The 22,030-nt window shown below is 36.5% G+C and overlaps 1 protein-coding gene across 1 annotated transcript in view; it reads right to left on the bottom strand.

Annotated features, from left to right (window-relative positions):
* The window catches only part of LOC125280006 (serine/threonine-protein kinase mTOR), a 178,071-nt gene that overhangs the window by 125,599 nt on the left and 30,442 nt on the right, over positions 1-22,030 (bottom strand). The window contains exons 3-4 of the mRNA XM_048210303.1: positions 9,251-9,351; positions 3,155-3,270 (exon numbers count right to left, since the gene is read on the bottom strand). Of these exons, the coding sequence (XP_048066260.1) occupies positions 3,155-3,270; positions 9,251-9,351 (217 nt within the window). The remainder of the gene's footprint in view (positions 1-3,154; positions 3,271-9,250; positions 9,352-22,030) is intronic.

Genomic DNA, 22,030 nt, shown 5'->3' with positions numbered 1-22,030 from the left:
ACTCGGAATTTAATTTCGTTATTGAATATGACCATGTTACACAAATTATAAATATATATATATATATATATATATATATATATATATATATATATATATATATATATATATATATATATATGTGTGTGTGTGTGTGTGTGTGTGTGTGTGTAGCCTACATATATATATATATATATATATATATATACACTTCGGTAAAACCACATATCGCGCTATTGAGCCAAGGGAAAATCCTTAATCGCGACAGCCCTACATGCAACATTTTGATCCTAACATTTGCGATGTACATGCGTTGCATATGTGCATGGCTGCATGCATAGAGTAATTTAATAAAAACTTATAATAATAACTTTAATATTAACCAAGTTTTCAACAGTAATAACAAGAATGAATAGAATTTTACTTCAACCGGCTTGAAAGTTTATAGGCTAACACAAGTCATTGCCGCTATCGTCCTCTCCCCACACGCAGTCTTTGGTCGAGCTCATGGATCACCTGTTTGCATTTAGAAATACAAGCGCATTGAGACATCAGTAGTGAGGGAGACCTTCTTGCCTTTCATTTCAGATGCAATGTCCGCTTTTAGAGAGTCGTAGAGAATTCACCAATGCTCATTTGCTTCGTGGTGTGCATCTCACTAACATTTGCTTTTGTTGCTGGATGTTTCAATCGTAGTTAGCTGTGCATAGCTGTCATACTGCTGTTGTATTTTAAAGAACTCAGTCTCATGACAATGCTTATCAATAGTACGCGCGTGTAATCTTGTAGAATATATATGCCAAAATGAGTTTTGTCTATTGGTGACGTTTGCATTTTGAATTCATTTATGGTTAATGCATGCTCGAGAAGTCGATTGTTTCCGACAGCGCCAACTAGCGGTTGAAGTAGTCTATCTCTCGACTACTCAACTAGTCTATGCTAGCCCTACCAGCTGGATAAGGCCCCCATGACCAGGCATACAGGACCTTGAGCTGAGAATCACTGCAAAAGACGGAGTAAGGTGAAGCTTTATAGATCCAAAGCAGGCTTTTTTTTTTTTTATTCAAAATTTACTGGGAAGTCTATGTACAGCCATATTAATACAAAGAGATGTGGTTTAGATAAGGTGATTATGGTATGGTTGATGCATGGAAATATAAAAACCCAAAATCAAGGCAATATTCTTTTTTTTTCTGCAGCTCATCAGATCTATTCAAGGATTGACTTCATCTTTATAGACAAGAAAATGTTATCATTACTTAGATCATCTGAATACACAGGTAGTCCTTTCTGACCACAGTCCTGTAGTAATGACTCTCTGCTTTCCAGACAACATACTATCACAGGGTATGTGGAGATTCAACTCTAGTTTACTGGCAGACGACAAGTCTGTTGATTTATATTACTTTTTTGAAACAAACTCTATGCCAGGCATGACTCATTAGCTGCTTTTCAACCGCTGGGCCGAACAGGTCTAAGAAACGGTTCCAGTTATAGCTTATTTCCACTTGAGCTTCGTTCGGCTCGGCACGGCACAATTACAAACTGTTTTCTGCCCAGAATTCTCAGCACGGTTGGCTTTCTCTGTAGCTAGCCAAGCACGCTATTATATCTGAGATCTTAACAGCAAGAATTTGAGTATGGACAAAAGGCTAGCAAGTTGCTTTCTTACCAACTGAGACAAACAACAGAAGCTACTGTTATATAACAGAAATTCAGATGTTGCATGGAATAACCACAGATCAGTTGAGCATTAACAAGCAGTTTAAAAAAACATTATGAGGAGCTATACACATCAGAGTTGTGTGACAGTGCAAGCATATTCTTTTTTGCCAAATTAGAAATACCTACTTTCAGTTAACAGGATAAAGTCAGTCTTGAACATTCCATTTCAACAGCTGTTAATCAAATGAAAGTGGAAACTGAATTTTACAAAATGTTTGCAATTTTGAAAGAAGTTTTCACAGAAATAATTGAGCAAAACTTATTACCACCTACTATTTTGCAGGCTGTTATCACAGTTATACACAAAAAAGTAAAAGATTTACAAAAATGAGACTCATACCACCCTATAAGTTTGCTCTCAAATTATTACAAGATGTTAGCAAAAGTCATAGCAGTAAATATTTAATACATCAAGACCAGACAATATTTATAGATGGGTGACAACTCTTGAGTAACTTGCGAAGGCTATTTAATATACTCTATTCACAGAGCAGCTCATGCCTGCCAGAGGTGTTGTTGTTGTTAGATGCACATAAAGCCTTCGACCGCATAGAATACAAGCATTTATTCACCTTTGGTTTCGGAACTCTGTTTATGCAAGTGCTTGTATCAGAACCAAGTGGATAATATCAGACTTTTTTTTTTGTATACAGGGGTATGAGACAGGGCTTGCCCCCACACTTATTTGATATACAATAGTGATTGGATTGTCCAACTTTATGTATTAATATTGCTCTTGAAATATCGATAAACTTACATTTGAATAAGGAGAATGGACATGCTTGGGTGGAGATGGAACAGGCGCCTTGCAGGCCAGCCTCTTTGTTTTCCCAGGCCCCAAATGGGCTCAGTTTAGGTCACATTTTAAGCAAAAACAGGCATTGCTACTGCCAATGCGCTGTTCCCACAATCCCTAAATCGACCATACCTTTCAGGCATGGTTTAGAAATGGACTCAGATGTGTAAGATATTTTTTAAATGGTTACTTTCCTTTACAGCATTAAACTGGAGTGATGCTGGGACTGTGTTTAATTAAAGTAACCTTAGTTACAATGTCCTCATGAGTAATGGAGCAGGTGGGATGACAGGAGAATATTGATGAACACAAAGAGTACATGGGTGTGTCTGTGATGTTCTCCATGTGTATGAGCTCATCTCTCTCTCTCTCACACACACATTCATTTTGGAAAAAGGAAAATCAAATCACCACAGGGTCAAAACATCAGCCAAGTAATTTATGTGCAGACTGAGGGTAGCCTTTGATCAATATTACATAACAGAGACAATGCACCACGCCAACTTTTGTGCTCGTCATTTTGCCTGAACAGCTTTTTCCTTAAACATCTCCCTCCTGGTTGTTTCTTCCATGTAATGTGAGTTAGACATTTTTAGATTATGAAAAAATTAGAGCTCATTAAATAACTCTCATTAGTTGTCCATTATGTAGTACCTGTTGAGCCAATGAGAAGAGATCCTGATGTAGAGCAAGCACTGCCCTGTAAAAGGCTCCATCATGGGTGTCTCGTGGGATCATACAGGTATACTCTTCCATACTGTCCCAGTGGCCTGACAAACACACAAAGCAGCAAATTATAACTATCACATCTTCTAAAAAATAATAAATTAATATTGCAAGCAAATATCTATTTGCAATATCTGAGATTCATATTCAAGATAAAGTTTCTCAGCGATGTGGAATATCTGATGGGAAATTTTAAAAGCAGAAGACACATCCAAATGATTTCAAGGAGAGAATGAGTATGATGAAATTACAGTAAATGCTAGTTTATATTTATTCTAAACTGATACTGATTGAGTGATGAATAATGATTGCATTTGAACTCTGCATTGTGTGTTCTTAGGTCAAAAGTCACAAAAGAATCTTTCTGCTTCATAAAAAATACTTCCTCGATTTTTTTTTGTTTTTTTGGCTGTTGTTAATTTGAAGTTTTTTTATATGAATTGACCTTGAAATATGGGTTGTGAAATGTAGGTTATTATTATTACAGGTCTGGTTTATGCAGGGTAAGCAGAGACAAAGACACCTACATTAGGTCCTAAAACTGAAATAAATATTTAGTGTGAATTACAGTTATAAAACTTGTATACAATTTTCTTTTGGAGATTTTAAAACGATATTAATATAAGATGAAATATAAAACATAAACATTACATGATTGTATATTTTTGTAATAACATATTCTAATTTTAATGGCCTTTAAAGGCCATTAAAAAAGGCCATTCACTTACATTAAGAAGTTTCCTTATTGCTTCATGTAATCAACTGTAGTTAACATATAGCTTAAAGGATTAGTTCACTTTTAAATAAACTTTTGCTGATAATTTACTCACCCCCATGTCATCCAAGATGTCTATGTCTTTCTTTCTTCAGTCGAAAAGAAATTCAGGTTTTTGATGTAAACATTCTAGGATTTTTCTCCATATCATTTATTTCAATGGGCACCAAACGGTTGAAGGTCCAAATGGCAGCTTCAGTGCAGCTTCAAAGGGCTTTAAACGACACCAGACGATGAATAAGGGTCTCATCTAGCGAAACGATCGGTCATTTAAAAAAAAAAATTAAAAAGTTTAAGTTTTATAAGCACAAATGCTGGCTTTGCTCTTTTCTCCGATGCGCGTTCGTGACGTCACGTAATACGCAATTACGTTGAAAAGGTCACGGTTGACGTAGGCGTAGCAACCACAGTTTCATTCGCTCAGGATTGTGTATAGGAAATCTATGAAAAGTCACAAATTTCTGTCCTGACAAAAATTTTCTTTTAGGCTTTCTAATATTAAAACACCCAGGATACGCACACCTTTCAAGCGTGAGTTTAAATATTCTAACTGACCGCCAGAGTGAGTTTTTTTTTAAGGCGACCCTTATTTTAGAACGTTTGCCCTTATTGTTTCCATGGCGACGCGTGCGTGTCACGAGCGCTGAACTTAGCCACAATAAAACTGTATGAGAGATGGAACACTATTATTTTGTTTTTCCTTTTTTATTTAAAATATCCGCAAACTTGCTTACATGTCTTCAACTATATGATATTCCGATTCTCAAATATGTGTGAGTGAGTGTGTTTTGTCGTTTAAAAACCTTTATAAATGATCTTTATCTTGATCTATAATGCGAGATGGGCGCCGCCATCTTAGTTTGCACTGCAGTTCACAGAGTTCTGTCAGTCTGATTTACAGCAGGTGAATACATCAGTTTCTCCTGAAATATATGCAAGTAAGTGGCTGGTGAACTGGAAGAATAAGAGAGTAAACTTTATAGTTACTTAGACCCATTATGTGTGTCTGATATGAATAAATGTCGGCAAATTATATTTGAATTCACCGTTTATTGATGCTTCCACTGACGTCTGACATCAGTGTGTATTTTATAAACTCCAAATGTATTGTTTAATGGTGCTTATGCGTATTTAAATGTCTGAAACCTTAAAAGAAACATTATGTGGCTGAAAACACTGCATAGCTGTGATGACAAGAGAGCGCGCGTCCGTCTCGCAGCCAGAGCGCGAAAGCACAGTTTGAATCTAGCAGTTATGTGACGTCGCTGAACATTCTAAATCCCATATGTGGAACCATACGCCCAGGGGCACAGAAATAAACATCCCATATGTTGGAACGTATCAAAGGGTTAAACAATAAACTGACACAAAGACATTTGAATATGTGTATACGATCCTCCTTCTGCACATTTGTAATGTAAACACTGACTCGATACTTCCGCCTACGTCAACCGTGACCTTTTCAACGTAATTGCGTATTACGTGACGTCACGAACGCGCATCGGAGAAAAGAGCAAGGCCAGCATTTGTGCTTATAAAACTTAAACTGTTTTATTTATTTTTTTAAGTGACCAATCATTTCTCTAGATAAGACCCTTATTCATCGTCTGGTGTTGTTTAAAGCCCTTTGAAGCTGCACTGAAACTGCCATTTGGACCTTCAACCGTTTGGTGCCCATTGAAAAATCCTAGAATGTTGACATCAAAAACCTTCATTTCTTTTCGACTGAAGAAAGAAAGACATGGACATCTTGGATGACATAGGGGTGAGTAAATTATCAGCAAAAGTTTATTTAAAAGTGGAGTAATCCTTTAATATGTAGTATGTAATATTTTCATGTAGTATGAAAGTATGTATACCTAATAGCACAAATCCAAGATGGCGGGCTTACATGTAGAGTGTGTGTATTGGCATCTCGCTGTTTTGGTATCTCGTTGTTTTGTTTTGTCCAGCATTTTTTTTTTTTTTTTATATAATCTTAAGATCTGTTTATGACTGCTTAAGACTATCGTCAAAATGAAAACGTATTCCATACTCGTTTGCCTGCTCAATTGCTTGCTACTGTGGATTTTAATGGACTGCATGCTTTCAAGCCCCGAAGGGAGAGCTGGTCATGCACCGTGTTTTTGGATGATTCCGAACACCGTGACCTCCTCTGAGCTGGTTGACGGAGATACTGCCATGAGGACCTGGGTCCTCGAGATTCACCTTATTTGCTGGGGGCTGTTCATTTTGAGATGTAGGCCAAAAGGTCTGCGATGTCTGTGGGCCTATGGAAATGGAAAGCTGTCTCCTTATGTGACATCCATCTGCAGTGATCGTTCGACCACTGGCTCTGTGAGGAAAAGCTGGTTTGTTGTTCTTCTGCTTTTAATTTCGGGTAATATCCACCCTAATCCAGGCCCAGACTCAAACTCCTGCTTCAAACTCCTGATGAGTTTAAGTCTAGTGTTGGTTTGCGCTTCTTCCACCTTAACGTTCGTTGTCTGGTAAATAAAATGGACTTCATAAGAATATGGGCTGAATCAACGAACTAGTAAGCCAAATTTCTTTGAATTGGTGGCAATCAAATAACATTTTTCAAATGGTCATGACATCATCGTCATTGGATGTTATCGTCCACCGTCAGCACATCACTTCACTTACTGATCTTCTTCATAACTGGACTAACTCCGAATTGATTTTACTTGGGGATTTAAACTGGGACTGGTCTTCAAATTTGTCCGATCCATTCGAGGATATTTGTGACTCTCTTTGTTTGGAGCAATTGATAAACTCTCCAAAACGGTTAAATCAAAAAGACCCAAACAAATCTTCATTAATTGATGTCATTTTAACTAATGCTTCTCATAGATTTTCTGCATCTGGAGTTTTCTGTAATGATGTAAGTGACCATTGTGTTATAGTATGTGTGAGAAATTGTACGACTCCAAAAAGTAAACCACGTATTATTTTAAGACGTTATTTTAAGCGTTTTAACTAGCACGCTTTTTTGCAAGATATCTATGATAGTGATTTACATGTGGTTTCATTGGTACCTGATGTAGATTTAGCATGGGAGTATTTTAAATGTACTTTAAGTATATGTGATAAACATGCTCCTTTTAAAAAAAAAATGAGTAAGAGGGAGAGATAACCCCTGGTTTACGGAGTTAATTTCCTCATGCATCAAAGAACGTGATGCTGCATGGGTTAAAGCAAAGAATACAAATAATCCTCAGGACTGGGTACATTACAGGACATTAAGAAATAAGAGTACAAAATTGGTAAAAAAAAAAAAAAAAAAAAAAAAGAAGAAGCTAATTGTGATTATTATTTAAATGCGATAAGTGAAAATTTGAATGATCCCTCTAAATTTTGGAAGTTGTGCAATTCAGTTTCTGGTCTAAAACCCTCAATGAGTTTACCTGATTATTTAAAAGTAAAGGAAAAAATTATAAAAGGGAAAGAAAATATTATTGAGGTTTTTATTTCACTGCTGTGGGTTCAGCCCCTGACCCTAGTCATTTAACGAATGATATAAGAAAAGGGAATGTTGAAGCTGAAACATATCCGACATATCATATAAAGCTTTTGATTCTGTAGATCACAAAATTGTATTAAATAGACTCAGCTGCTTAGGTTTTAGTAAAATGAGTATACATTGGTTTAAAAATTATTTATGTGAAAGAAAGCAGTGTGTCTCAGTTGAAAATTACACTTCAAAAAAAATAGAAATTAAGAAAGGTGTTCCTCAGGGCTCAATTTTAGCACCAAATTTATTTTCAATTTATATAAATGATTTAGGTCAAGAGATAACTTCAGCTAAACTGCATTTATACGCTGATGATACAATTATTTATACGGCTGCACAGTCCATGAAAAAAGCCGTAGAGCTGTTACAAGATTCCTTCCAGGCATTGCAATCTTCATTGTTAAATTTAAAATTGGTTTTAAATATTAAGAAAACTAAATATATGCTGTTTACTCGCTCTCGTAACAAACTTGTGATTCCACCCATTTTAACTTTGGAAGGGGACTGTGTAGAAAGAGTAAATACCTATAAATACCTGGGCATATGGCTTGATGAAAGGTTGGGTTTTAATATTCATATTGAAAATCTTTCAAAAAAACTCAGACCCAAATTGGGGTTTCTTTTTCGTTTAAAGAAATGTCTTCCATTTGAAGCAAAAAAGAGAATTATTCAAAGTTGTTTTCTTTCTGTGCTGGACTATGGCGATGTGATTTATATGCATGCTAATGTATCTTCACTAAAAAAATTAGATTGTATATACCATGCTGCAATACGATTTGGCGGAAACGGGCTTCCATACTTATCTTATTGTTCTGGTAGTTATAAAACTAGATCGTCCTTCAAATTACTTTTAACTGTGCCTAGATTATACTCCAAATTTGGAAAAACTGCCTTTTCCTGTTATGCGCCTAGACTATGGAATGAAATGCAGAGTATTTTGATGCTAGACGAGCTCCCATCTTTAAATATTTTTAGAAACCTTTCTGTGTCATATTTGAAAGAATCATGTTCTTGTTTTACTTAACATTTATATATTTTGTTTGTTCTAAGTGCTGGACAGGACCTTTTTTAGATTTCTTTTATTGTTTGTCTTGAAATATTTTATGTGTAAAACTTTGTGTGCTTCCATTTTGACCAGGACTCCCGGGTAGAAGAGATCTCAATGGGATTATTCCTGGTAAAATATGGGATAAATAAATAATATTGTATTAAGTACTAGTATAAGCATTGTCAAACTTGCAATTGGCTTTCTGTTGCCCTCTGACATCAAGAATGTGTTGTGTGTTCGCGTTCTTACCAATATTGCAACTGCGATTCAATATGCAATTATTTTTTTAAACTCTTTATCTTCTGTATTATTCAACAAAAGATAAAAGATAAATGATTGTATATTAGTATTAGGAATCTGTAGGCACCTCACGATCCGATCCTATTCCGAGAGTCACAATCAATTCCAAAATGATTCTTGATATACTGTTTTTCTTATTAATCAATCTTATTAATAAAACTTAAAATCATTAATTTTAATTAAATATGTAATTATGTGTAAAAATATGTAATTATACAAAAAATATTAGAAGCAATAAATAGTGCTTTCAGTATTTAGGAGTGGGCAATCTGAACATTTTCTATTCAAGAGCTGTGAGTGATTTTTGTCTTTCTCAGCTTGTTTGATTATTACTGATGACATCATAGACAGCAGGACGGGATATCTAATAAGCTCTATAAGCCTTACCCAGTCCCCATGCTGCAGCTGCTGCCATGCGGGCCATCTTAGCTTGAGTCTCTTCGCTAACCAGAGTCCACTCCTCACAGCACTGCTGGTGCAGCTGACCCCTGACAGAGAAACAAGAGAAAGAGAATGAGAAACACAGACAGCAGGGAAGGAAGCAGTCTCACATAACCAGTCTTTTGACTATCAGAGTAAAGTCTGGATCATATTAAAGCTTACTCTGGACAAGAACCTTGCAGATTGCAATGCATGCTTATTGTAAATACTCTTCTAGTTTGCACACTTAAGGGACACCAACTAGTCACAAATGCAAAAACAGATTTTTTTTTTTTTTTTTTGGTTACTGTTCTGTGAAAATCAATGTAAAAATGAGCACAAGCCCATCCTCCATGATGTTTGACAACATTGTAAAACATCATTGAACTCTCCCATTGCTATTTGTGCGAGTATGAGTGAGAGTTTCAATTAATTTCTGTGAAATGCAACTCAAAGATTAATTTGAATCATCACTCAAAAATGTCCTATATATATATATATATATATATATATATATATATATATATATATATATATATATATATATATATATATATTTTTTTTTTTTTTTTTTTTTTTTTTAAATGGAAAAAAAAAAGTTTTGTGATAATGTCAAAAAAAAAAAAAAAAAAAAAAAATATATATATATATATATATATATCAGAGGTGGGACAAAGTCATTGTTATGCAAGTCACAAGTAAGTCTCAAGTCTTTGCCCTCGAGTCCCGAGTCAAGTCGAGTCAAAGATGAGGCAAGTCCCGAGTCGAGTCAAAAGTCAAAGCCAACAAGTCTCAAGTCGAGTCCAAAGTCCTACCATTTTAGTTTCGATTCATTTCAAGTCCTCTTACCACAGAAATAAAATTTTTACAAATCATGTATGTCTGTAAGATTTGTATTTATTTAAACCTCTTTTTATACAATGACATTAATCAAATACAGTAAAAAAAAAAAACAGAAAATTTTAATTTTCACAAAAAATAGGGGTGCTAGGGGGGCCATGGCAAGTTGGCATGAAAAGTACAGCAAAACAAAATAATTGAATGAATTAAATAACTAAAGTAAACCAAATTAAACTAAAAATAAGCTAAACAATATTCCCATTAGTTAATATTATTATTCAAACGAAGTAAAAAGGATTGAGCCTATTTTGCCGACGTTTTGCACTGGGTGGGGGCGAGGCCAACTTCACGCAGTGATTGACAGGGCGGGACGGGCACATGATCGGCTCAGAATGCATTTTCAAATTGCACATTGAATTTTGCTACATTCATTGCGGGACACTTAATGGTTATGCAATCGCAAGTGTCTTACCTGTGACTGTGAGTGTAAATGCAATTAAGAAAAAAATAACATTTAAATTACAATTTTGCTACAGTTTTTGCTTGAACATGTTAATAATTTCTGTAATACATTTTAATTTTAATTTTGCAACTTATAAAGCGTTAAAATTATTATTCAATTTACATATTAAAACTAGTGTATGAAATGGCAAATGTAAATTATATAATTGAATTTTCATTTTCATTTTGCACCACACATTGCACAAATGTATGGGAAAATTCAAATTTAAATACAGAAATGCATTGCCATTTTGCATATTACATTTCAAATTGAATATTGCTACACATAAGCTTCATACAGTTCAGCTTAGTTGTGATTACCAAAATTACATAAACGACCTCAATGAGGCAGCACACCAGCAACTCTGAAACTGAATAATTGAAAGAGTAAAACTGGAAGGCCTGTTTTTGTCAAAATGCAACTCATTTTTTGTCGACTACCTCATAATTTTTAAAGCTGTGACGAGCAGGGCGAGCGAGAGCAGTGAGGGAACGGCGCGAGGCCGGTGACGCGAGTGATAATGAGCATCACCTGCGAGGCGCGCTGGCCTCGAGTCTCTCACGGAGGAGCTCCGGAGGCATAAAAGGAGGAGCGACGTCAGTGAAGGACGAGAGAGGACCAGGCCTGGACTTTATTTTATGTTTTATTATGTTTGTGTTGTTTATCATTATTTTCGTTTTGTATTTGTTTGTTTTGGTATTAAACTTTTGTTGAACGTTTCGCCGGTTCCCGCCGCCTTCTTCCCACATTTACGAACTATGTTACAATAGCCAAGCGAAACTATCTTTGGTATCATTTTGCCAACTGGCGCGTTGTTGCTTGTTGCGCTTCAGTGGTTGTCTTGCAATGTGCCTGCTTAGATGCTGTCGAATCAAACCAACCTGGGACTACAGTGATTGGATGTCGTGCAGGCAGCGCGCGTGCTCTCTGCATGCATACAGGTGGTGCACATTTTTTTTTCACAGATGCAGATACACTGAGAGCGGCGCGGCCGTGTGAACATTTTTTTCCTCAGAATTTCATGGGAAGTAGCAAGTCTTCTCGAGTCAAAAGGCGCAAGTCCAAGTGAAGTCACGAGTCATTGATGTTAAAGTCCAAGTCGAGTTGCAAGTCTTTGTACATTTTGTCGAGTCGAGTCTGAAGTCATCAGATTCATGACTCGAGTCTGACTCGAGTCCAAGTCACATGACTCGAGTCCACACCTCTGATATATATATATATATATATATATATATATATATATATATATATATATATATATATATATATATATATAAATTACATAGAGTAAGTATTCAGATCACATTTGGCGATGATTACAGACTCAAGTCTTTTTGGGTATGATGCAACATCTTTGCACAGCTGTTACATCACAGTTGTCCCTAAGTCCTTGGATTGTCTTGATGTGTGCTTAGGGTCACTGTCCTGTTGGAAGGTCCTAAGCACTTTGAACCAGATTTCCATTATGATGTGTTCATCTTTCATTCTTGCCTAACTAGTCCCTGCACCTGAAAAACACACCCACAGCATGATGCTACCACCACGCTTCACAATTGAGATGGTATTGTGCAGGTGATGAGTTCCTCCAGAGCGCAGGTCATGTTCCTCCAGACACAATGTTTGGAATTGAGGTTAATCGGACCAATCAACAATGTTTTTCAAAGTCTGAGAGTCTTTTAGGTGCTTGTTTCAAGTGTGGGAATCTGCAGAACAGAGTAATGAGCTAGCTGAAATGTTGTAGGTGTGCTAGAAGATATTTACAATTGGTTGCGAAAGCTGCCTGTTAGGGTGTGGGGTTAGTTTCTCTTGTAATACTGTGTACCGTTTTAGCATGCCCATTAAAACGTGCAGCTATCCCTGTCTCTTTTTTTGAAAACTCCAACAAGCTCCTCATGTATCTACACTCAGGTGAGGCTCCCATCTGACCACTCTGCCATAAAGTCCAAATCAATGAACCGCTACAGTCATCTGATCCTTGTCCTTCCATACATTTTTCTCATCTCCACATTTGATCTCTGAAGCTCAATCAGAGGTTATTTGTCACCTCTCTTTATAAGGTCCATCTCTAGGAAGAGTCCTGGTTGTTCTAAACCTATTCCATTAAAGAATTATGGAGACCACTGCGCTCTTATGAACCTTTAGTGCAGCAGGTTTTTTTTTTTTCTCCAGGTCTGTTACTCTGAAAAATCCTGCCTCTGAGCTCTGCAGGCAGTTCCTTTGACCTCATGGCTTTGCTTTTGCTCTGATATGCATTTTCAGCTATCAGACCTGGATGGACAGCTGTGTCTATCAAATCATGTACAAAGTGTAGATACATCTAAAATGTTCCAGAGAAATGGGAACTCTCTTAAGCTAAGTTTTAAGTTTCAGAGAAAAGGAGAAAGAATGTATTTTTTGTTTTTTATTTTTTAATAAATTTGCAAAGTTATCACAAATTCGTTTTTTTTTTTCTTTGTCATTATGGGGTGTGGAGTGTATATTGATGTGAAAAAAGCTTCAAGCATCCAATATAACAAAATATGAGAAAATGAAGGGGCCTGAATTTCTTCTCAATGCCTTGTATATTAAAAATATTGTATACAATATAAAAATGATTAAATACAAATAAACATGTATCATTACTGTGTTTATTAACTCCTTCGGGTTGGTGGTCACTCCGGCGATACCACCTCGGTTTTTTCTTACCAGTGTGAAAGAGACTCAAAATACTCCGTCAATGTTGCACATACAATTAAGAGTTATACACCATTTTAATCTGTGGAATATCTTCTTTTATTTGTGTACACTCAGAGTAAAAACAAAATGTTGTGCTTTTTGCAAAATAAAGAAAACAAACATGATGTGTGTTCTCTCGTCTCCCTCTGAATGAAGTCCAATCTGATAGTTCTCAGAAAATGAACTGTAACTTAGTGAATACTAATGATACAAAAATTAGACTTATGTCTAAAGACACGTTGAAATGTCAGGTTTTAAATCGTGTAAGTCAAATCTAAAACAAATATTCTTTGTTTATGTAATCTGTATGAAAAAAGAGCCATGTCAGAAGTCCGTGATTCAGCTCATTATCCGCTAATGCAGCCAATATTTCTCTTATCAATATTTCTCCAAATGTGCATGCTTTTAAGATAAAAGCCTATATGAAATGCCATAGAGGTAACATAATTGTTCAGACACTTTGCATCACAGAAATACATTATATTTTAAAGTATATAATAGAATACCATTATTTTAAAATGTAATAATATTTCACAGTATTGCTGTTTTTTGATGAGCTTGAGATATGATCACAGAGGGTTTTTTCACAGCCTACCTGACTGAAAGGCATCATTATTATGCAGGTCATTACAGCTCATTATGCGATTCTTTTGTCTTCTCAGGTGTGAATTACAGGATTATTCATGATGATTCACACCTCCACGCATACTGTGTTTCTTGACAAAAAGTGTCTTAGAAAATTTAAATCTCTCTATTGTTTTATATGAACGAGTAGGCAGGATAATTTTACATCATTTTGAAGCAAAAACTCTAGTCTACAATCTCCAATACCCAGAAGTCTTGTGAGCACATATATAATATTTTTTGGCCTTATTTCAGTGACTTAAGTTTTTTTTTTTTTTTTTTCAATAATGCATAAACGTTATTCCTTCAAAAATATAAACATGTACATACATGTTTTTCACATATTATGGTAGCCTAGTTTGTGCTGGATACAGTGTAATGACACTTCTTCCATTAAAATGTTTATGAACAACTGAAAAAAGCACAAATGTCAGGGCATGTCAAAACTTCTCCAGGGCCCCGAAAATCCTCAGACACCAGAGGGTTAAGTAAAAATGTTGTGGAAAAAAGAACAGGATTTACCACTCCACACACTGCACACAACTTATAGTTTTTCTAATGAATGTTTCTGGTAAAGCATAAGAACTCCATCTAACAGTCTATAAAGACCAAACGCGATGAACAAATGTGAAAGGTCAGTTACTCCTCAGTAAGAGCTGCTGTCTGTGTCCAAGCCAGGAATTTTTCACCAAAAAAGCCCCTTGCCACAGCTCAAGCTGTGATAAACTGCAAAAAGCAATGACATCATATCAGATCTAGAAATGGTGCACCTTTAAAACAAATGGGCCCTTTGAGCCTAACAGTGCTGACACAGACACAAGCAAACCATGTGTGTCATTGCTGGGGGTTGTGAAGAAAGGGGCCCCATGATTAGCCCTGTGAGACACTGCTCATATGGGTTTCATATGAGATGTGGTGGGGGATCTGAAACAAATGTGCTTTCCCTGCCACCTGGAAAAAACATTACTTATGGGGCCTTGCAAAATACAAGGTTCCAGGCTGCAGACAGGCCTAAAACACAAAGATGCATTAACAGTAAGACAGGAAAAAGGGCTCCAGTACCTTTACACGGGAACAGTCTATTACTCACTGGGATGGAATGTCACATGGAAATATGACCAAAAAAAAAAACAACAAAGTTGGGCGGCACATGAAGTAGACGTTTAGAAGAGAGCTGGATACTTACAGAGGTGTGCAGTGTGGATACTTATGGGTAATTACGCTGCATGCAGACACTTTAAACCTACAGTGCCCTCCACTAATATTGGGACCATTGGTAAATATATTCAAAGAAGGTTGTGAAAAATGTCTTTATTGTTTAACATTTTATTTTTTGCTCTAAACATTAATAAAAAACTATGCTCCCTTTCAGTCCTTCAGCACCCTTTTAGTCAAAACTTTGTGCCGTCTCCATTTGCCAAGATAACAGCTCTGAGTCTTCTCCTATAATGGCTAATGAGGTTGGAGAATACATGCCAAGGGATCTAAGACCATTCCTCCATACAGAATCTCTCCAGATCCTTCAGATTTCGAGGTCCATGCTGATGGACTCTCCTCTTCAGTTCACCCCACATGTTTTCTATGGGATTCAAGTCAGATGACTGGGAAGGCCACGGCAAGACCTTGATTTTTTGGTCAGTAAATCTTTTTTGTGTTGATATTTATGTATGTTTTGGATCATTGTTCTGCTGGAAGATCCAACCACGACCCATTTTAAGCTTTCTGGCAGAGGCAATCAGGTGTTTATTTAATATCTGTTGATATTTAATTGAGTCCATGATGCCATGTATCCTAACAAGATGTCCCGGCAGGTTCTCTGGCAGAAAAACTCACCACCATATTTAACTGTGGGCATGAGGTACTTTTCCATATGGCTACCTCTCTGTGTGCGCCAAACCCATCTCTGACGTTTATTGCCAAAAAGCTCTATTTTGGTTTCATCGGACCATAGAACCTGATCCTATTTGAAGTTCCAGTAGTGTTTGGCAAACTGAAGATGCTTGAGTTTATTTTTGGATGAGAGTAGAGACTTTCTTTCTTGAAACGCTTTCAAAAAATTTGTGGTGATGTCGGATTGTAATTTTGGAGACTTTCTGACCCCAAGACCCCTAACTTGTGCAATTCTCCAGCTGTAATTATTGGAGATTTTTTGGACATTCAAACCATCCTCCTGACAGCGCACTGGGACAAGATAGACACACGTCCTCCTTCAGGCTGATTCATAACACTTTCAGTTGACTGGAATTTCTTAATTATTGCCCTGATAGTGAAAATGGGCATTTTCTATGTTTTTGCTATTTTCTCATAGCCATTTTCCAATTTTGTGAAGCTCAACAACTTTTTGCCACACATCACAGCTATGTTCTTTAGTCTTTCCCATTGTGATGAATTATCTGGTAATGTGAGGCGTTCACAGATCGCATCTTGCACCTCCCGATCTGCTCTCACACAAATCGGGGCTGCCCCGATCATACCAAACATGTTTGATATTTATTGTTTAGATGTCAGTGACGATCTGCTATATACTCTGAACAAAATTATAAACGCAACACTTTTGTTTTTGCCCCCATTTTTCATGAGCTGAACTCAAAGATCTAAGACTTTTTCTATGTAAACAAAATGCCTATTTCTCTCAAATATTATTCACAAATCTGTCTAAATCTGTGTTAGTGAGCACTTCTCCTTTGCTGAGATAATCCAACCACCTCACAGGTGTGGCATATCAAGATGCTGATTATACAGCATGATTATTGCACAGGTGTGCCTTAGGCTGGCCACAATAAAAGGCCACTCTAAAATGTGCAGTTTTACACAGCACAATGCCACAGATGTCACAAGTTTTGAGGCAGTGTGCAATTGGCATGCTGACTGCAGGAATGTCCACCAGAGCTGTTGCCCGTGAATTGAATTCATTTCTCAACCATAAGACATCTCCAAAGGCATTTCAGAGAATTTGGCAGTACATCCACCCGGGCCTCACAACCGCAGACCACACCACACACATCTTATAATGCATATAGGGAATTACAATAAAATGACAGCATATAAAGAGCTTATAGTATAAACTTCCAGTAGACACTAAATGGAATATTTATTTAATAAAATATGTAAGATAAAATCTAATAGTAAATATTAGCTTAAAAAACAAACAAACAAAAAAACTAATGTTGTGAGTGCTCAGGATATTTAAAAAAAAAATACAAGTCAGTGGGGTCTAGTATAGGTTTGGAGGTTTTTTGATACAACACACAGCCATTTGATTTTTGGTTATCTAATTCTATTTCAGTTTTCTTGCTTAATGCTGTAGAACCTTACGCAAAAAACAAAATGCATGGAATTATTAGCATAAATGTTAGCATACTGCTACTGTTGTATAATGATTCGAAGGCCATGCAATACATAGCTTTGAAAGTAAAACAAATACTGTAGAGTCCAGCATATTTTAAAAAAAGCATACATCAGAAGGAATTCTCGACACCAGAATCAGGTATGAAATGAAAAATAAATGTACTACTGAGCAACAAACCACAAATCTCAGGATGATAAACCTCTGAGGTCAATCATTAATCAGCTCAGTGAAGCTTACCGAACATATCAAGAACTAGAGAAGTGCTTTTATATGCACACATCAGAAAGCAGAGAAAGCTATTTATAGTAAGACATGAAAGTGACATTTATATTTACAGTACATGCACTATGTTAGCAGTGTGCTATTAAATCCCTGCATACATTAAATCCCTGTATACAGCTTTGTCCTCATCTTTCTTTTCTTTATCCAATCATTTCCATGCAGTCTTGACAAACCTGTAAGAACACCATTAATGCATTTACATAGCTACATAAGTCAAAATATTCGAAAGAAACATGTGGTAGGTGTGTTACTACAACTTCTTTTGTTTACAGAATGTTTCAGAATGTTTTCTGCAAAAAAAAACATAGAAAAAGTCATTTTCTTAAGTATGTGTAAATAAGGTCAATCAATATTCTGAGCTGGTCTAAGCCAGATTTGTGAAACAGTGAAAAAATGGATGAACAGGATGAACCAGAAAACACAGAGACCGGTCAGTTGAATACTTAAAGAAAGTCTTTTAGATAGATGAAAACAAATATGGTTCAAATATGCGTTATGGTCTGGGGTTGACTTCTGAATATCACCAATCAAACTATTCTTTCTGCAAAGCTGAAAGGAAATAGGTAGCAAAGCAACACTGGAAAACTCATGGTGTTCATGTAAAAGAAAATGTAATTTTAAAAAGCCTAAAAACAGATCTAAATGTTTTTCTACGCGTTCATCAAACAGCTGTTGTAGGTTGGATCAGTCTACAAATATGGTGAGTCATGTCATCCTCTCCTTCTATTGTTACTTGCTCTGCCTGTCACATGCATAGTATAGCTTTCTCTGTCAGCGACAAGGGATTTACATGTCATAAATGTAGGGAAATAATTAGGCTGACAGAGAGAATCTCAGAATTAAAGACACGCATCCAAACTTTAATCGAGGATAGTAAGAATGCAAGGGCTTCAGATACTGTTTTGGATGCAACTAGCTTAGTGAATTCTGTACATTGTTCGGTTCCGGCTGTAGAGCCTGCGCAGCAGGGCACTTGGGTAACAGTGAGGCGGCCTAGCCACAGAAAACACCACTCTTCCTTTCCAATAAGTACATGAAACAGGTTCTCCTCACTTAGTGACGCACCCACTGGGAATCCTGTTGAAAGTGCCCTAGTTATTGGTGATTCTATAACACGGAACGTGAAAATAGAGACACCAGCCACCATAGTCACATGTTTGCCGGGAGCCAGAGCACCTGACATCAAAGCAAATTTGAAAGTGCTGGCTAATGCTAATCGTAAATACTCTAAAATTATTATTCACGTCGGCACTAATGATGTTCGACTTCGCCAGTCGGAGATCACTAAAATTAACATTAAAGAGGTGTGTGAACTCGCAAGTACAATGTCAGGAGAAGTAATTTGCTCTGGTCCCCTTCCTGTTCGTTGGAGTGATGAGATAGTTGGCAGATTATCATCACTCAATTGCTGGCTGTCTAAGTGGTGTCTGCAAAATAATAGAGGCTTCATAGACAATTGGAAAAGTTTTTGGGGCAGACCTGACCTGTTGAAAAGAGATGGTGCTGCTCTTCTCTCTAGTAATATGGCACATAGTCTTAGAACTGAAAAATGACAAACTGGGACCCAAGTCAGGAAGCAGACAGACTGGCTAAACCGACCGTCTGATAGCTGTCTCACGTTACAGAAGTCAGATAATTCCCAACACATAGAAACTCTTACACCTAGATATTATCACATAGAGACTGTCTGTACCCCGAATTAGTAAAAACAAAAAACTTCCAAACCCATTTAATGGTAAAAATTTAATTGATGTTCAACAAATACAAAATAGAGATAATAATGATAAAATGATAAAACTTGGGATGTTAAATATTAGATCCCTTTCTTCAAAATCACTTATTGTAAATTATATTATGACAGACAATAATCTAGATGTGCTGTGTTTGACAGAAACTTGGCTAAAACCGGACGATTACATTACTTTAAATGAGTCTAGCTCTCAAGGTTATGATTATCGACACAATCCTCGTCAGAAAGGCAAAGGGGGAGGTGTTGCTGTAATTTATAGTAATATTTACAGTATTAGTCAAAAGCTTGCATAACATTATGTAAGTTGACATTTGTGCTGGCTACTGTATACAGGCCACCAGGACACCATAAAGACTTTATCAAAGAATTTGCTGATTTTCTATTGGAGTTAGTACTAGCTGCAGATAAAGTCCTTGTTGTTGGTGATTTTAATATTCATGTAGATAATAAAAAAAGACTCATTGGGATTGGCATTTGCAGACATTCTAAACTCTATTGGTGTTAGACAACACATGTCAGGTCCCACTAATTGTCATAATCATATTTTAGATCTAATATTGTCACATGGAATCGATATTGATGCTGCTGAAATTTTGCAGCAGAGTGACGACATTTCATATTATTATCTAGTCTCGTGTATACTACATTTAGTCAAGGCAGCTAAACTGCCTCCCTGGCATAAATATGGTAGAACCATCACTTCTACCACTAAAGATCGCTTTATAAATAATCTTCCTGATCAGTTACATCGCCTTAGCATACCAGACAGCTTAGAAGACCTCGATGTTGCAACAGAAACTATTGCCTCTGTCTTTTCCAGCACATTAGACTCAGTTGCTCCTTTGTGTTTAAAAAAGATTAAGGAAATTAATCCAACACCATGGTACAATGAGCACACTCGGGCCCTAAAGGTAGCATTATGAGAAAAGCTGAACGTAGTTGGAAGAAAACAAAACTAGAATTTTTCGCCTTTCGTGGAAAGAAAAAATGATTGAGTACAGAACGGCTATAAGAAATGCTAGATCTACTTATTTTTCAAATCTCTTAATAGAAAACAAACATAATCCTAGGTATTTATTTGACACAGTGGCTAAATTAAGTAGAAACAGAGATTCAACTGCTGACGTTTCCAAAGAGCACAGCAGTAATGACTTTATAAACTTCTTTACTTGCAACATTGACAATATTAGAGAGAAAATTATAAACATGCAACCGTCTACAGTTTAGCTTCAGACAGTGCACTGTAGTGTCCCTGAGGTAAAACTAGAATCATTCGCCGCTATAGGAGAGGAAGAATTATCTAAATTTATCAAATCATCAAAATCAACAACATGTATGTTAGACCCAATGCCGACTTAACTACTGAAAGAAATGCTTCCAGAGGTCGTAGGTCCACTTCTTGATATAATTAATTCATCTTTAACACTAGGATACGTGCCAAAAACTTTTAAGCAGGCTATTATTAAACCTCTTATTAAAAAACCTCAACTAGATCCGAGAGATTTAGTAAATTACAGGCCAATCTCAAATCTACCTTTTCTGTCAATGATACTAGAAAAGGCAGTTTCAACACAACTGTGCTCCTTTTTAGAAAGAAATGGAATCTGTGAGGATTTCCAGTCAGGATTTAGACCATACCATAGTACTGAGACTGCTCTCGTTAGAGTTACAAACGATCTACTCTTATCATCCGATCGTGGCTGTATTTCTCTATTAGTGTTATTAGATCTCAGTGCTGCTTTTGACACTATCGATCACAACATTCTTTTAAAAAGACTTGAAAACTATATTGGCATTAGTGGAATTGCTTTGGCATGGTTCAAATCATACTTATCTGACTGTTATCAGTCTGTAGTAGTTAATGAAGAGATGTCGTATCGATCACAAGTTCAATATGGAGTACCACAAGGCTCAGTACTAGGACCGTTGCTTTTCACTCTGTACATGCTGCCCTTAGGAGAGATAATTAGGAAGCATGGTGTTAGTTTTCACTGCTACGCTGACGATACTCAGCTCTATATTTCCTCGCGCCCTGACGAAACCTACAAATTCACAAAACTAACAGAATGCATAGCTGACATTAAAAACTGGATGACAAGAAATTTCTTATTATTAAACTCAGAAAAAACTGATATCCTAATCTTTGGACCAAAAACTTCCTCACGAAAAAACCTTGAATACTCTCTAACACTTGACGGGTGCTCCATTAAATCTTCGTCCTCAGTTAGGAACCTGGGTGTGCTCTTTGATACCAATCTTTCATTTGAAAGTCATGTTTCTAGTATCTGTAAAAACGCCTTCTTCCATCTAAAAAATATATCTAAATTACGACATATGCTCTCAATGACAAATGCGGAACAGTTGGTTCATGCATTCATGACCTCAAGACTAGATTACTGTAACGCTCTACTGGGTGGTTGTTCTGCTCGGCTTTTAAACAGACTACAGTTGGTCCAAAATGCGGCAGCTAGAGTTCTTACTAGAACCAGAAAGTATGACCATATTAGCCCAGTTCTGTCAACATTACATTGGCTCCCTATTAAACATTGTATAGATTTTAAAATCTTGCTACTTACTTATAAAGCTCTAAATGGTTTAGCTCCCCAGTATCTAAGCGAGCTCTTGGTGCATTATAGTCCTTCACGTCTATTGCAATCTCAGAATTCAGGCCAGTTGATAATACCC

This window comes from Megalobrama amblycephala, linkage group LG12 (genome assembly GCF_018812025.1).
Source record: "Megalobrama amblycephala isolate DHTTF-2021 linkage group LG12, ASM1881202v1, whole genome shotgun sequence".
Lineage (NCBI taxonomy): Eukaryota > Metazoa > Chordata > Actinopteri > Cypriniformes > Xenocyprididae > Megalobrama > Megalobrama amblycephala.
The sequence above is the reverse complement of the archived record's forward strand: the minus strand, read 5'-3'. Positions and strand labels throughout refer to the sequence as shown.